Source organism: Hyla sarda, chromosome 9 (genome assembly GCF_029499605.1).
Source record: "Hyla sarda isolate aHylSar1 chromosome 9, aHylSar1.hap1, whole genome shotgun sequence".
Lineage (NCBI taxonomy): Eukaryota > Metazoa > Chordata > Amphibia > Anura > Hylidae > Hyla > Hyla sarda.
The window spans coordinates 70,599,806-70,615,209 of NC_079197.1; the positions used below are offsets into that span (position 1 = coordinate 70,599,806).

At 42.9% G+C, this 15,404-nt stretch overlaps 1 protein-coding gene across 7 annotated transcripts in view; it reads right to left on the bottom strand.

Annotated features, from left to right (window-relative positions):
- Nucleotides 1–358: 358 nt before the first annotated feature.
- The window catches only part of NLGN3 (neuroligin 3), a 328,235-nt gene continuing 313,189 nt past the window's right edge, over nt 359–15,404 (bottom strand). For all 7 annotated transcript variants that reach the window (XM_056540337.1, XM_056540342.1, XM_056540341.1 and 4 more), the window contains 3 exons: nt 14,933–15,118; nt 5,303–6,092; nt 359–1,776 (listed from right to left, as the gene is read on the bottom strand). In XM_056540337.1, coding sequence (XP_056396312.1) covers nt 930–1,776; nt 5,303–6,092; nt 14,933–15,118 — 1,823 coding nt within the window. In that variant the 3' untranslated portion in view covers nt 359–929. The remainder of the gene's footprint in view (nt 1,777–5,302; nt 6,093–14,932; nt 15,119–15,404) is intronic.

Consider the following 15,404-nt stretch of genomic DNA (forward strand, 5'->3'; position numbering starts at 1 on the left):
GGTTTGTGGAAATTGGCAGACTTAAATTGTTTCTCCAGTACGTGAAAATCAAACTCAGCATACCAGTTTCAAAGGTTTCATTCAGTGGTAGGATATTTGTAACCCACACAGCTAATGACTGGAAACATCTGCTAGGACTTTAAGTTCAATAATAGCTATAGAGACTGCCTAAGCTGGAAGTAGAGACTAATGGTTACAATCTTTTAAAGATGGCTGGCTTTTAATATATGGCACTGGGAGGATTAAGGTAGTATATAACTTGGGGAGATTTTGAACCCCATTCCACAGCTGATATAGGAATTTGGCACACATTTGGGATACAGCTGAGGGAGGTAAAAACATTAGGTCAGTGAGGATGTTGTTTTTTTTTTTTTTGCAACTAATTGTATTGTTTTTCTGCTTATTTTAACACATTTTTTTTTTATTTGTTTTACATCGTACCTAGGCTAGTAAAGAAGACATTTCATCTACAGCAGCTTCTCTATACTGTTTCTCCAAACAATTTCAAAGCCAGTATAGCTTTATAGTACAACTTAGATGACATTTAATTCTGGGGAGGGATAGGAAAATATGCTAGGTTTGTCTCCCTACTGCCTCTTCTTCACCCACAATCCCCTGCTCCTCCTTATACATATTCTTAGTTGCAGACCATTATCTGTAAGGTCAAATCCTTTCCACAGCTAAGCTTCCTTAACTCTCTACGTGCCTCCACAAGGGTAAAGCACTTTAGAAAACAAGAGCACAGAAGAAAGGTGTTCTTGATGGGTCTTGGCAGAACAGACCCTTTTATCATAGAAGCAGAGCCCCACACTGGTCCCCCTTCCTCTTTGGGGGTATGGAATGTGTCATTTCAATGACTTCTCCCTTGCCTCAGACACTTAATATAGATCTAATGTCCAGGCAAGAAGGAAGTGCAACATGGTGGGGTGCTATACTCTAGTCGTGGAGTGTGAGTGGGGGAGGCCAGTGCTGTTGAAGCCTGCAGAAAATGTATTGTATGGATGAAGGCTTTGCAGTCCCACCAGAGAATTTGGAATCATGGTGATGGTGTTGGGTGTCATGAGTGGAATATCGTCTGGCGAACGACGTAAAGTAAGTGTGTAGTCAGGAAGAGTGGCCATACGCAGGTTATCATGGCTGGAGACCCCTCCTCCCTCACAATCGGGGTGTCCAGCGTTTATCTGTAGAGAATTTAGTTCCTCAGGAGGTACAGGACTGTGTGTTGGATCGCGGGTGGCTGAGGCACGCTGTGGACTAGGTTGCCGCTGCGTGTCTTGACGACGTTTATCATTACGGTAGTACAGTGCAGCAAAAGCCAGCACATTAAGAAACAAAAGAGAGGCTCCAACTGCAATAGTGACACTAAGTTCTGTAGAATAGTCTCTTGGATCCTGTATGACAACAGGATCCACTGGGTCCAGGTCTGGGTTCCATTTAGCTGCAGGACCATTGAGTGTTGGAGAAATAGCTGGTCGTTTAGGATCCCACACCTTGGGCCGGCGAGTGATATGTGAATTCTGGGTAGTGTCGGATGGTGGCACCTTGGTGGTAGTTGAAGTATAATGAAACATATCATGTAGATTGTATAGGTGTGGAACCAGGTGTTTCCAAAATGCCACTTTGGTAGCACGGTAGTGATCACGTACACGTGGTTTTAAACCAATATGTAGATAGTCTTGGTCTCGTGGATTGTATTTAGACCATGCCACCTCCTCAAAGCGGTTTGCTTTTGTGTGGATAAATTTGGTGTCTTGTGGGACAGGTTTGTTGGGGTCCCTGGAAAAAAACAGAGATTAAGTTGTAAAATCAGTTTTATAAACCAAAGTCTAACCACGGGTTTAAAAAAACAAAAGAAACACCCACTGATATGTCAATTATAGTGCCACTAGGATGGCCACCAGCTATGGAAACTTTTAGGTACCACATTGACTTGACTTTAACCCTTAAGGACACAGCCCATTTTGGCCTAGAGGACAAAGCCAATTTTCATTTTTTGACTACTCATCTTTTAAGAGGCATAAGTATTTTATTTTTCCACCTACTAACCCATATGAGAGCTTGTTTTTTTTGCATGACCAATCATACTTTTTAATGACACCTTTCATTTTACCATAAAATATACCACCGGGGGTGGAGGATGTTATGGTTTTTACGGAGTGCACTTTATGGTAAAAATATATGTTTTCTTTATTCTGTAGGTCAATGTGTTTACAATGATACTCAAGTGATATAGTTTTCTATTACTCTATTACTTAAAAAAAACAAAAATAATGCAAACCTTTGGTGACCCCTATCCTTTTCTGACCCCTATGAAGGAGGTTTATCATTCTTTTCAAATGTATGGCTTTTATATGACAATTTTTTTTTTTACTTACTTTTGCTTACATGCGACCTGTTTATGAAATAGTCGCACGACCTTGATAAATAAATCGAACGTAAGCAAAACCTGGAAAACCCGCTTACAAAAGCATTTTTTAAAGCAGAAAAGTTTTCCCTTATATTAACCCCTTAATGACGCAGGGTATTTTCCGTTTTTGCATTTTCATTTTTTCCTCATCACCTTCTAAAAATTATAACGCTTTCAATTTTGCACCTAAAAATCCATATTATGGCTTATTTTTTGCGCCACCAATTCTACTTTGCTGTGACATTAGTCATTTTACCAAAAAAATCCACGGCGAAACGGAAAGAAAAATCATTGTGCGACAAAACTGCTATTTTGTAACTTCTGGGGGCTTCCGTTTCTATGCAGTGCATTTTCCGGTAAAAATTCCACCTTGTCTTTATTCTGTAGGTTCTTACGGTTAAAATAATACCCTACTTATATAGGTTTGATTTTGTCGTACTTCTGGAAAAAATCATTACTACATGCAGGAAAATGTATACGTTTAAAAAATGGCCTCTTCTGACCCCTATAACTTTTTTATTTTTCCGCATATGGGAAAGTATGAGGGCTAATTTTTTGCACCGTGATCTGACGTTTTTATTTATTTATTATGACGTATCATTTTTGTATTGATCGGACTTTTTGATCGTTTTATTCACTTTTTTATGGTATAAAAAGTGACCAAAAATACACTATTTTGGACTTTTAAATTTTTTAACGTGTACGCCATAGACCGTCCGGTTAAATTAATGATATATTTTTATAGTTCGGACAATTCCGCACACGGCGATACCACATGTTTATTTTTATTTACACTGTTTTATTTTCCACCTAAAAATCCATATTATGGCTTATTTTTTGCGTCACCAATTCTACTTTGCAGTGACATTAGTCATTTTACCCAAAAATCCACGGCGAAACTGAAAAAAATATAATTGTGCGACAAAATCAAAGAAAAAACGCCATTTTGTAAATTTTGGGGTCTTCCTTTTCTACGCAGTACATCTTTCGGTAAAAATGACACCTTATTATTATTTTGTAGGTCCATACGGTTAAAATGGTAGCCTACTTATATAGGTTTCATTTTGTTGTACTTCTGGAATAAATCATAACTACATGCAGGAAAATTTATACGTTTAAAAATGTCCTCTTCTGACCCCTATAACTTTTTTATTTTTCCACGTACAGGGCGGTATGAGGGCTCATTTTTTGCGCCGTGATCTCAAGTTTTTATCGTTTTTTTATTTTGTTTTGATCGTACTTTTTTAATGGTATAAAAAGTTACCAAAAATATGCTTTTTTGGACATTGGAATTTTTTTAAAGTGCATGCCATTGACCGTGCGGTTTAATTAACGATATATTTTTATAGTTTGGACATTTACGCACGCGGCGATACCACAAAGTTTATTTTTATTTACACAGTTTTATTTTTTCTAATGGGAAAGGGGGGGGGGGGGGGTGATTCAAACTTTTATTAGGGAAGGGGTTAAATGATCTTTATTAAGACTTTTTTTAAACTGTTTTTTGCAATGTTATAGTCCCCATAGGGGCCATTGACCATGCGGTTTAATTAACGTTATATTTTTATAGTTTGGACATTTATGCACGTGGCGATACCACATATGTTTATTTTTGTTCAAATTATTTATTTTTTAATGGGAAAAGGGGGGTGATTCAAACTTTTTTTTAGGGAAGGGGTTAAATCACATTTATTAACTTATTTTTTTTTTTACTTTTCTTTACACCATTTTTTGTCCCCATAGGGGACTATTACATGCAATCTTCTGTTTGCATACATTGTTCAATGCTATGCCATAGCATAGCACTGACCAGTGTTAATGGCACTCTGCTGCTCCAGCCTGCAGGTAGGGACTCTCCCCCCATTCTCTCAGCTGTTCGGTCTCGAACAGGCTGACTAAGCTGCCGGGAACCGTTTACTTTCACTTTAGACGCAGTGATCAACTTTGATCGCTGCGTCTTAGGGGTTAATGCCGGGCATCACCACAGCATCACAGCATTAGACACGGGTCCTGATAGGACGACCCGGCTATGATGCAGGGTCAGCTCGCATCATAGCAGGGGAGCAGGACCAGGGCGTACAGGTATGCCCTTGGTCCCCAACAGGTTAATATTTTTTTCTGATATATGAAGTGAATAAAAATCTGTATTTTTGATTTGGTATTTTTTACGTTTATGCCATTTACTTTGCAAGATCAAAAACAATATTTTAATAGTTTGGACAATTAGGCACACTGTGATACCAAATATGTAATTTTTTTTCTATTTTTTTTATTTCTGTAAAATGAGTCTGTGATTGGCAGCAGAAGGCAGGTAAGGGGACCCTCCTACGCCAATCTATCTTATCGTACCCCTGTGATCACATCGTGGGGGTACGATAAGCTCCACTGAGATACCAACATTTTCACTTTAGACGCTGTGAACGGCATTGATTAGGGTGTCTAAAGGATTAAATAACAGGTGGCCGAGGGAATGCTGCTTCCCGTTATTAGCAGTGAGTGTCTGGCTACAGAATGTAGCCAACACTCACTGCTCTGAAGCATTAAGTCCCGGTGCCCTGGTGCGTTAAGTCCCGAATGTCAAGGGGGTAAATTTATGCTCTGCATCCTTAACAGGTTAATGACATATCTAAATGTAATTTTTATTTCACAAAAAAGTACAGACATCAGGGGAGATTTATAAAAATGAGTACAAAACCATAGTAGAGCAACTGGCCATAGCAACTACTTAGGTTTAACTTTCAAAATGGTCTTCAAAAAAGAAAGCTGGAATCTGGTTAACATTGATAACTGTTCCTTTGCATTGTTCCGATAAATCTGTTTCATTTTCTATTTTAAACCAATCATCTATTCTTTGTTAAAGATATAACAAAATATATGGTTGCTCTATTTCCTTACCCTGTTTTGGCAAAGTTGGTCCAGAAAGTCATGACAACAGCACTTAACATCACATCATTCTTGGAGAAATTGCAGGGAAATAAATCTGTTGGGCCCACCATAGGGACACCAAATACATAGGGCACCTCATCTCCATGGGCTGCATCAGACCATGCTGGCTTCATCAGGCTCTGGCAGTGATGATAGAAGGCATAAAAATATGTTGGTGAACCATAACGGGCATGTAAATCAGCAGTTACCACAGATGGCTCTACCCACTGATGGTCAGTAAACAAAGCAACCAGTGTTTTTCGACGAGTTTCAGGATTGTCTCGATCTGCCCAATCTGTGTACATGAACTTGATGGTCTCACGAAGTGTGTCTTTTCCTTCTGGGTATCCATACAGGTTATCCACAAAGTTTGAAACTGAGTAATCAAAATCACTCCCAGAAACACCATCTTCTGCATCCACCACATTCTCCACAAACTTTAGTCCTTCACCTTGGTTGACCCCCAGCATTATATCATAGTTGAGAAATTCGCCTTGCTCCATAAGAATCTCCGGGTCATCTGGAATTACATCTCCATCAATAACTGGACCGAAGGCTACATGATACCGGGCTGGTTGGATATCTTGCTCCACCAACTCTTTGGCATTTTTCTGGCGAAGGCAGTCAACCATGTCCACAGTGTCTAGTACATTACAACCCACCTTTTCCGCAAGCAATCGTGTGTACTTAACAGGCTGGTAATTAACTGCCCAGCTGGAAAGAGCAGAACCACTCTGTATGATAGCTCTCTGGAACAGACCTGTCAAGAGACCAGATAAACTTGTGAAACTACATATACCTAATAATGGTACAATTACCGTTCAAATTACATAGCGCTAATATTTTTCTAAACTCTACACATCTCTATCTATCTATAAATACTGAGGTAACCTCCATACAGTACAGCATACAGTATTGCCCTTGAAGTGGGTGTTTCAGCATCACACACTGTGAGGCAGAAAGACAGATATAAAGAGATCAGCAGCTCAACTTCCTGTGCAGCTGGTCTCAGTGTGTGCCAGGGAAACACAGCACAAGAGGATCTTTCTATAAAGGGAAGATGGAGAAGATGTAATCAGGCAAAGGAAAAGAGTGAGAAAAGGGTGTACAAAGGTTAAAAAAGGATAGAAGATATGATATGGGTTATATTGAAAAGAAGTATGTAGTATTACAAAATGTAATTTATATCATAGGTCAACTTTGAAACTATACTCCTATAGCCCATGGGAATAGTTTTTAACCCTTAGAGGAAACAGCGACAATGCTTATTAGCCATAATTCTATAATTTTTTACCTACATGGCCATTTAAGGGCTTGTTTTATGCATAACCGACTGTACTTTGTAATGAGAGCAGCCATTTTATGGTGAAGGCCAAAACATTGGGGCAAAATGACAGCAGCCATTTTATGGTGAAGGCCAATGACAGCAGCCATTTTATGGTGAAGGCCAAAAAAATTGGGGCAAAATTGAAGAAAAAAACCCACACAATTTTGCAACTTTTTGGGGTTTATAATTAAAATGACATGTTATCTTATTTTTATAAGAGACAAATAAAATATGTTCCTAAGATATCCTTTGAAAAACAACATGGGAAAAGGAGGATGGTTTAAACTTTTAGTAGGGAAGGGGCTTATTCACATTTATTAACACTTTTTTTTTTTTTTTTTACATTTTATCCACAATTTTTTTTGTTCCAATAGGAGACTTTCACCTGCAATCTTTCTATTGTATACACTGTTCAATGCTGAGCAACAGAACAGCACTGATCAGTGTTATTGGCAATTTGCTTCTCTAGCCTGCAGAACAAGGCTAAAGAAGCAGAGCACCATTGGGACTGCACAGAGGCGGAACGGGACCCTCCGGCCATCATGCAGGCTAATCTAGACCCTGCAAGCACTCTGCAAAGGTCTTAATTAGAATCCCCAAAGAACCAGCAACACAATTTATCCCCTTTAAGATGCCTTGATCAACTTTTCGGCATCTGAAGGGTTAATGGCAGGTATGCCGATGCTCAGCAAATAAGGTGCGCTCAGCTTTGCATGCTTTATATACCCTGACTAGAGATGAGCAAATTTTTGGAAAAATTTGATTCGGCCGATTTGCCAAATTTTACGAAAAAATTTGTTTCTGTCCAAATTTATTCGCAGTGAATCTGTATTAAAAATGGCTATTTCTGGCCTACAGAGAGCATCAGTAGGGGTGTAGAACACTTGGCCTTCCTGTAACATGCATATGGTGTGTGCTGGGTTAGTGAAATAATACTGTTATTCAGCAAGATATGCAGATTAGAGGCATCGCTATTGGAATCACTGTTGCAGAGCGGCACAATGACAGAGCCTGGAGGTGGCATCTATGAGGATACCATATAGTGGCCGAATGACACAGTGCGGAGGTGGCGGCAGCATGCGGAGACCATATAGTGCCTGAATGACACAGCGTGGAGGTGGTGGCAGCAAGAGCAGACCATAAAGTTGCTGAATTACACAGCCTGGAGTTGGCGGCAGCATGGGGGGCCATAAAGTGGCTGAATGACACAGCCTGGAGTTGGCAGCAGCATGAGGAGACTGTATAGTGGCTGAATGACATAGCCTGGAGGTGGCGGCAGCATGAAGAGACCATATAGGGGCTGAATGACACAGTCTGGAGTTGGCGACAGCATGAGGAGACCATATAGCGGCTGAATGACACAGCCTGGAGTTGGCGTCAGAATGAGGAGACCATATAGTGGCTGAATGACACAGCCTGGAGTTAGCGGCAGCATGAGGAGACCATATAGTGGCTGAATGACACAACATGGAGTTGGCGGCACCATGAGGAGACCATATAGTGGCTGATGTAACAGACTGGATTTGGTTGCAGCATGAGGAGACCATATAGTGGCTGAACGACACAGCCTTGAGTTGGCGGCAGCAAGAGCAGACCATATAGTGGCTGAATGAAACAGCCAGGAGTTGGCGGCAGCATAAGAAGACCATATAGTGGCTGAATGACACAGCCTGGAGTTGGTGGTAGCATGAGGAGACCATATGGTGGCAGTATTAGACAGCCTGGAGGTGGCATCAGCAGCATCAGGAGTCCTGAAAGTGACCCGGTGACATAGTGGGGTGGTGGGTGGCAATACCAGTACCCGATGACGAAGGTTGGTGAAAAAAGGAGAAATTGGCATCAGATGTCTGGCATCAGGTGGGTGGCAGGAGCAGAATAGTAGCTGAGGCAGGTAGGCAGAAGAAAACGGTTTATTTTCTAAATGTGTTAATGTGCCCATGTAAGTATTGAGGATATGCATTACGTAAAACTTAACTTTGAATAATATTTGTACCCCAAATTTTTTTTAAATCAAACAAAAGGAAAGGTGTGCAAAAGACACCATGTGCCACCTACAACACCAAGTATTGATGTGATGCAAAGACCTCTAAAAGGTGGAAGGGAACAGCGTATGGTTCATTGTAACGGGTGGGGGTAAAAAATTCCACATTATTAATTCCCTTCTTGGCAAGTGTTACTCGCCCTAAAAAAGGTGGCCCAACATAGGAACCTCTCCCTATTTCCACCTGCAAACACTGCCATTTCCCAGGGATTTTAGGTGGAAATAGGGAGAGGTTCCTGTGTGGGGTCAAGGAGGGAATTAATAATGCGGGAGTAGGGCCTAACAGGGGAAGCATTTACCCCCACCTCTTATAATAGACCATACGTTCTTTCCTTCCACCTTTTAGAGGTCTTTGCATCACATTAATACTTGGTGGCACATGGTGTTTTTTTGCACACCTTTACTTTTGTTTGATTAAAAAAAAAAAATTTGGGTACATATATTTTATCCTAGGAAAAGTTACATTTTAGCTAATGCATATCCTATATATTTGTGGTCTGATGCCGAGGAATGTCTATAATTGGGGAGCAGCACCTTAGATATGTTTTGCACTATCCATATTTGTGAAGTGTTGGTGTGGCACCATGGTCAATCTACTCTGATGAATCAGGCATTGGTGGGTGGAAATCCTAGCTGATCCATGCCTGATTCATCTTCACAAAGGTCAGTCTCCTTCGTGGACAGATGAGTTCTCCTTCGGGTTACTATGGCCCCCGCCGCACTAAACACCTGCTCTGATGGCACACTACTGGCCGGGCAGGACAGCTTTTCCAGGGCAAACTCTGCTAGTTGTGGCCACAAATCAAGTTTGGCTGCCCAGAAGTCCAGCGGATCTTGAAGGTGTGTTGGCATGGGCACGTCAAGGTATGCCAGCAACTGCTAGTTCAGGACCTGCTCCAGGTCTACCTGTTGCTGATGAGTTGCTTCACTATGCGGGAAGAAAGCTACTCATCAGCAACTGTAGACTCAGGCTCCTGTATGGAGCTGGTACTGCTCATGCCACCCCACCCCTCCCCAGCAGCCATGGCAGTGGAAGGTGAGCACAGAGGGCCCTCTGAGTCAGACCTGTGAAAGGATGGACGATGGCGCAGATAGGCATTGGTCAACTGACTACGTAGGATGTCTCTGCAGTAGGTCAGTTTGTCCTCCCACTCAGTAGGTGTACAAAAGGCCCCCATTTTGTGCCGGTCGCGAGGGTCCAATAAGGTGGAGAGCCAGAAGTTATCCTGCTGCCGAATGGTGAAAATTCGGCGGTCACTATGCAAGCAAGTGAGCATGCATCGTGCTATTTGTGCAAGTGACTCAGAGGGACTCCCTGCCTCCATCTCCACTGCATACTGCCACGATGTGTCTGGGTCCTCTGTCTCGCCTTTATCATAACCTTCTAGCTCCTCTAGCTGCTCCTGCTCCTCCTCTCTTGTCAGATGACTAGAAAAACCACCCATCACGTGAAACCTAAACTGTGCTCCACTCTGCCCCTCCCCCTCCTCCTCCAGTTCAGCCCCCACAGGGCTCATGAGGCCGTGAAATATAGGCGCCACGTCTCCAGTGCCCTGACCATCCATCGTTTCCAAAACGTGTTGTAGTAAATGAAGCAGTGGAATGACGTCGTTCATCCCGTAATCCTGGTGACTGACTAATAATGTGGCTTCCTCAAAGGGCCTGAGCAAACGGCAGGTGTCACGTATGAGCTGCCACTGGTTGACATTGAAGTTACACAGGGGAGTGGGTCCCCCTATCTGCTTGGATCATCAAGAAATCGGTGATGGCTTTTCTCTGTTCATATAGTCGGTCCAACATATGGAGGGTGAAATTCCAATGTGTGGAAACGTTGCAAATCAGACTATGTTGGGGGATACCGTTCTGATACTGTAGCTCAAGGAGGGTGTGCTTTGCGGTGTACAATGGCTGAAGTGCATGCAAAGTTTTCTTCCCATTGTTAGGATGTCTTGCAGATGGGGGAACACTTCAGGATCCGCTTGACAACCAAACTGAACACTTGTGCCATGCAGGGCGCATGTCTCAGGTTTCCTTGTCACAGCGCAGACAAGATGTTCTTCCCGTTGTCGGTCACCATGGTTCCCATTTCCAGTTTTCGTGAAGTAAGCCATGATTCGATTTCTTGATGAATGACTTTTAGCAGTTCCTCCCCTGTGTGACTCCATTCGCCAAGGCAAACCATGTGAAGAACAGCGTGACACCGCCGTGCCCTGCACACATGGTATGCTGGAGGGGTACTGTGACTTGTCTGTGCTGTGGACACGGTGGAGGATGAGGAGGTGGAGTCCACTACTGTCACAGGACCAACGGCCTGAGAGCGTGGAGGCGGAAGAGGCATGACCTGTTCAAGTTGCTGTTGTGCTGTGCAGGAACCACATTTACCCAGTGGGTCAGAAAGGAAATGTATTATCCATGACTGTAGTTACAGCTCCACACGTCGGCGCTGCCGTGCACTTTGGTACACACTGACAGGCTCAAGGACTGGCCCACCTTGTGTTCCACAAAATTGTGCAGGGCTGGTACTGCCTTCTTCAAAAAGAAATTAAGGCTTGGGACTCTCCACCTCGGCTCGGCACAAGCTATCGGTTCTTTGAAAGGTGCAGCGTCCACCACTTGAAAAGGGAGGGACTACAACACCAGCAACTTGGAGAGGAGCACATTCAGCTTCTGCGGTGTTGGATGAGTGGGCACATACTGTTGTCTCTTGCACATGGCTCCGCCGATGGATTGCTGGCGGAATGACTGACTCAAAGTAAGAGGAGCAGGAGCATCTAAGGTGACAGAAGATGGGTATAACACTGAGGTAGTGGAGCCTTTGCTGGCTGAAAGAGGGAGCGGCATGTCACTGGGGAATGCAGCAGGCTGGACCACCACATCAGAACCACAGTTCTCCCAGGCTGCTTCATGGTGATGCTGCATAAGTTGATGCAGGGCCATGGTGCCAACATTGGGACCCTTGCCACTCTTCACCTTCTGCCGACACATCTTGCATGTGGCCAGGTTAACATCCTCCGGATGCTTGATCAAAAATTGCCACACCACCGAGTAGCTGATTTTCCCACCAACAATCCGCACTGATTGACGGCTACTGCCGCTGACTCCAGAAACTCCTGTTCCACTACCTCCCGGGAAGGTAGGCTGCCACTACCTCCCGGAAAGGTGGTCTACCCCAGACACGTTTGGCTCCAGAATTTCCACTTCTGCCACCATGCTGACTGCCAACCATGCTACCACCTTGCTGGCTCAGCTGCTGCCTCACAGGCAACCTGCAACCCTCTTCTTATGATGATGATGAAGCACCTTCTGCACCTGGCTCCCAAGTGCGATAAGCTTCATCATCGAGTTGTGTCTGCACGTCACTGATGTCATCTTCAGGTTTCTCAACAGTGTCTGCTTCAGGAGCCTGAACGCTCGCAACACTAACTCCGACGCCACTCTCCTCATCACTACTTGCCCGCCTAGCAGAAGAAGCGACAGATGCCTCCTCCACTTCTTGGCTGGGCAGTAGCTGTTGAATGTCCCCTAGTATATCGTCCTCATTAAATAGTGGAGCTTAACCCACGGCATAAGATACTTCTGTGGGGGAGGGAAAGCATAGGGCAGAGGCAATGGGAAGGCAGGGACTGCTCCCGGGCCATGCTAACTGAGGGTTGTGTCTGAGGAACCCACCGGCTGTTGACTGGGGGTATCATATGTCACTTGTGATGAAGTGGATTACCATGTTAACCAATCGATGACGGCAGATGGGTTGCTGGTCGAAACACGACCGCTAGCTGATAAAGGGAGCTCAGGTCTCTTGTTGCGACTCCTGCTGCCACTCGCCCCTAGTCTGCTGCGACCTCTGCCTGATGAATTTAGGCCTCTGCCACTCCTCTGTGCACATCCTGGCACTTCTCTGCCTGACATACTTAGTGTGTGTATGAGGGGAGTACAATACGCTCCACTACGCTTAAAACAGTATTTGTCTACAACACCAGCAGGTGTGTACTTTTGGCTGGATTTTCACAGTATCTAGGCCCTTAAGACTTTAACAGGAAAATAATGGTACACCACTAAGATGTACATATGTGGTATGCACTCATGAGGGGAGGACAATGCGCTCCAGTATGCTTAAACCGAATTTGCCAACAACACCAGCAGGTGTGTATTTTTGGCTGGCCTTTCACAGTATCTAGGCCCTTAAGAATTTAACAGGAAAAAAATGGTACACCACTTAGATGTGCGTATGTGGTATGCACTTATGAAGGAGGACAATGCGCTCCAGTACGTTTAAAACAGTAATTGTCTATAACACCAGCAAGTGTGTACTTTTGGCTGGCCTTTCACAGTATCTAGACCATTAAGACTTTAACAGGAACAAAATGGTACACCACTTAGATGTACGTATGTGGTATGCACTTATGAGGGGAGGACAATGCGCTCCAGTATGCTTACAACAGTATTTGTCTACAACACCAGCAAGTGTGCACTTATGAGGGGAGGACAATGCGCTCCAGTATGCTTATTTGTCTACAACACCAGTAGGTGTGTACTTTTGGCTGGCATTTCACAGTATCTAGGCCCTTAAAACTTTAACAGGAACAAAATGGTACACCACTTAGATGTATGTATGTGGTATGCACTTATGAAGGGAGGACAATGTGCTCCAGTATGCTTAAAACAGTATTTGTCTACAACGACAGCAGGTGTGTACTCTTGCCTGGTCTTTCACAGTATCTAGGCCCTTAAGACTTAAACAGGAACAAAATGGTACACCACTTAGATGTACACACAGGTTACACTTAATAGAGGACAATATGCTTTCAGTGCTCTGCTCACCCTAACTGGCTGGCTACTATTAGTTTTTCAGTTGTTGTACACACCAGTGCTGCAGCACACAGTGCTGCAGCACTGTGTACTACACCTAAAATTGCACTTTCTCTCTATATCTCACTCCTTCTTTATCAGTGCTTCTAGGCTGGATTTGGGCTTGAGGTGAATTGCTGCTGTAAACAAGTTTTCTGTGCAACACACTGCTCTCTGTCCCTCCCTGCAATAGAATGCTGATGTGACTGGGAGGTGAATCGCTGCTGTAAATATGCTTTTCTGTGCAACAAACACTGCTCTCTGTCCCTCTCTCTCTGCAATAGAACGCTGATGTGACTGGGAGGTGGATCGCTGCTGGAAAAATGTTTTTCTGTGCAGCATACACTGCTGTCTGTCTCTCTCTGTAATAGAACACTGATGTGACTGGCCGCAAGATGTCTGCCGATTATATAGCCAAGAAAACACAGGATTGGCTTAGAGACAAATCTGTGAAAGTCCTTAAGTGGCCCAGACAGAACCCTGACATAAACTCAGTCGAACATCTCTGGAGACCTGAAAATGGCTTTCCACTGATGGTCCCAATCCAACCTAAAAGAGCTTGAAATGATATGCAGAGAATAATGAAATAAAATCCCCAAATCTAAGTATGCAAACCTTGCGGCGTCATAAAAAATAAGACTGGAGGCTGTAATCTCTGCCATAGATGATTTAACTAAGTACTGTGAAGAGGGTCTAAATACGTAAATCCATGTAAAATTAAAATTTTCTTTTTTAATATATTTGGAAACATTTTTTAATTCTCTTTTCACTTTGTCATTATGAGGTATTGAGTGCACATTGATAGGGGGAAACTTGAATTTTGTTAATTTTAGAGGAAGGCTGCAGCATTAAAAAAAAAGGTCTGTGAAAGGGTTTGAAGACTTTCTAAATGTACTTTATATGTGAAATTACTAATGACTGGTGTGTGCAGTTTAATTACTTAGGAACACTCAGAGAAAATCTGTTAGGCTATGTTCACACAGTATTTCTAGACATTTTTTAAACTGTAAAGTGACTGAGAAAAATTGGGAACATAGCCTAAGATATAAGGCCGTTCAGTGAAACTAAAACATGAAACGGTAGACAAAACAAAAGGCTGCTCTTTTTTCAGGAATTTCAGTACCTTAAAAGTTGGACCAAACAGAGACATCTGGTGATGGAATCATGGAATAATGTCAGGTGATCCAAAGACCTTCAATGTTGTGGAACAGACATATAGACATGGAGTTACACAGTGTAAACATGAAACAATGGTATTGTCTGATGATTACTGGATGGTGATTGAGGAGTAAACAGGAGACACAAATATTAACTATATTACTATGAAATAATCATTCTGTAATCCTGCTATAATGTCTAGTCAAACATCAATGTAAATGCAATATACCTTCAGAATGATGAGAAAGTGTGAGGAGACTAACACAAGAGGCTCCAATGCCTGAGCCAAAGACTGTGATCCTGCGAGGGTCCCCACCAAAAAATGCCACATTTTCGCTCACCCAGCGAAGTGCCTGAATTTGATCAAGAAGTCCATAATTTCCTTTAGCTGCTTGATCTCCAGTACTTAGGAATCCTGCAAAGATAATTACAATATAATTAAGGAATGGATACATTCTTGTTAACATACAAAGCTGAAAACCTAGGTTTGTATTCACAGATTCGCTAATCTAGCTCTGACAGAGGTATGATTTTTACAAACCTATATGGGCAAGATTTTTGCAACTTTCAAAAAGTTCTGTAAAAAATCTGCTGCATGTGAACACCAAGCTCAAACAATTACTAGGACCTAGTTGCCACTTTTTTTTGAATACTGCCAATACAGTTTTTGAGCCAAAGCCAGAAGTGTATCCATAAGGATG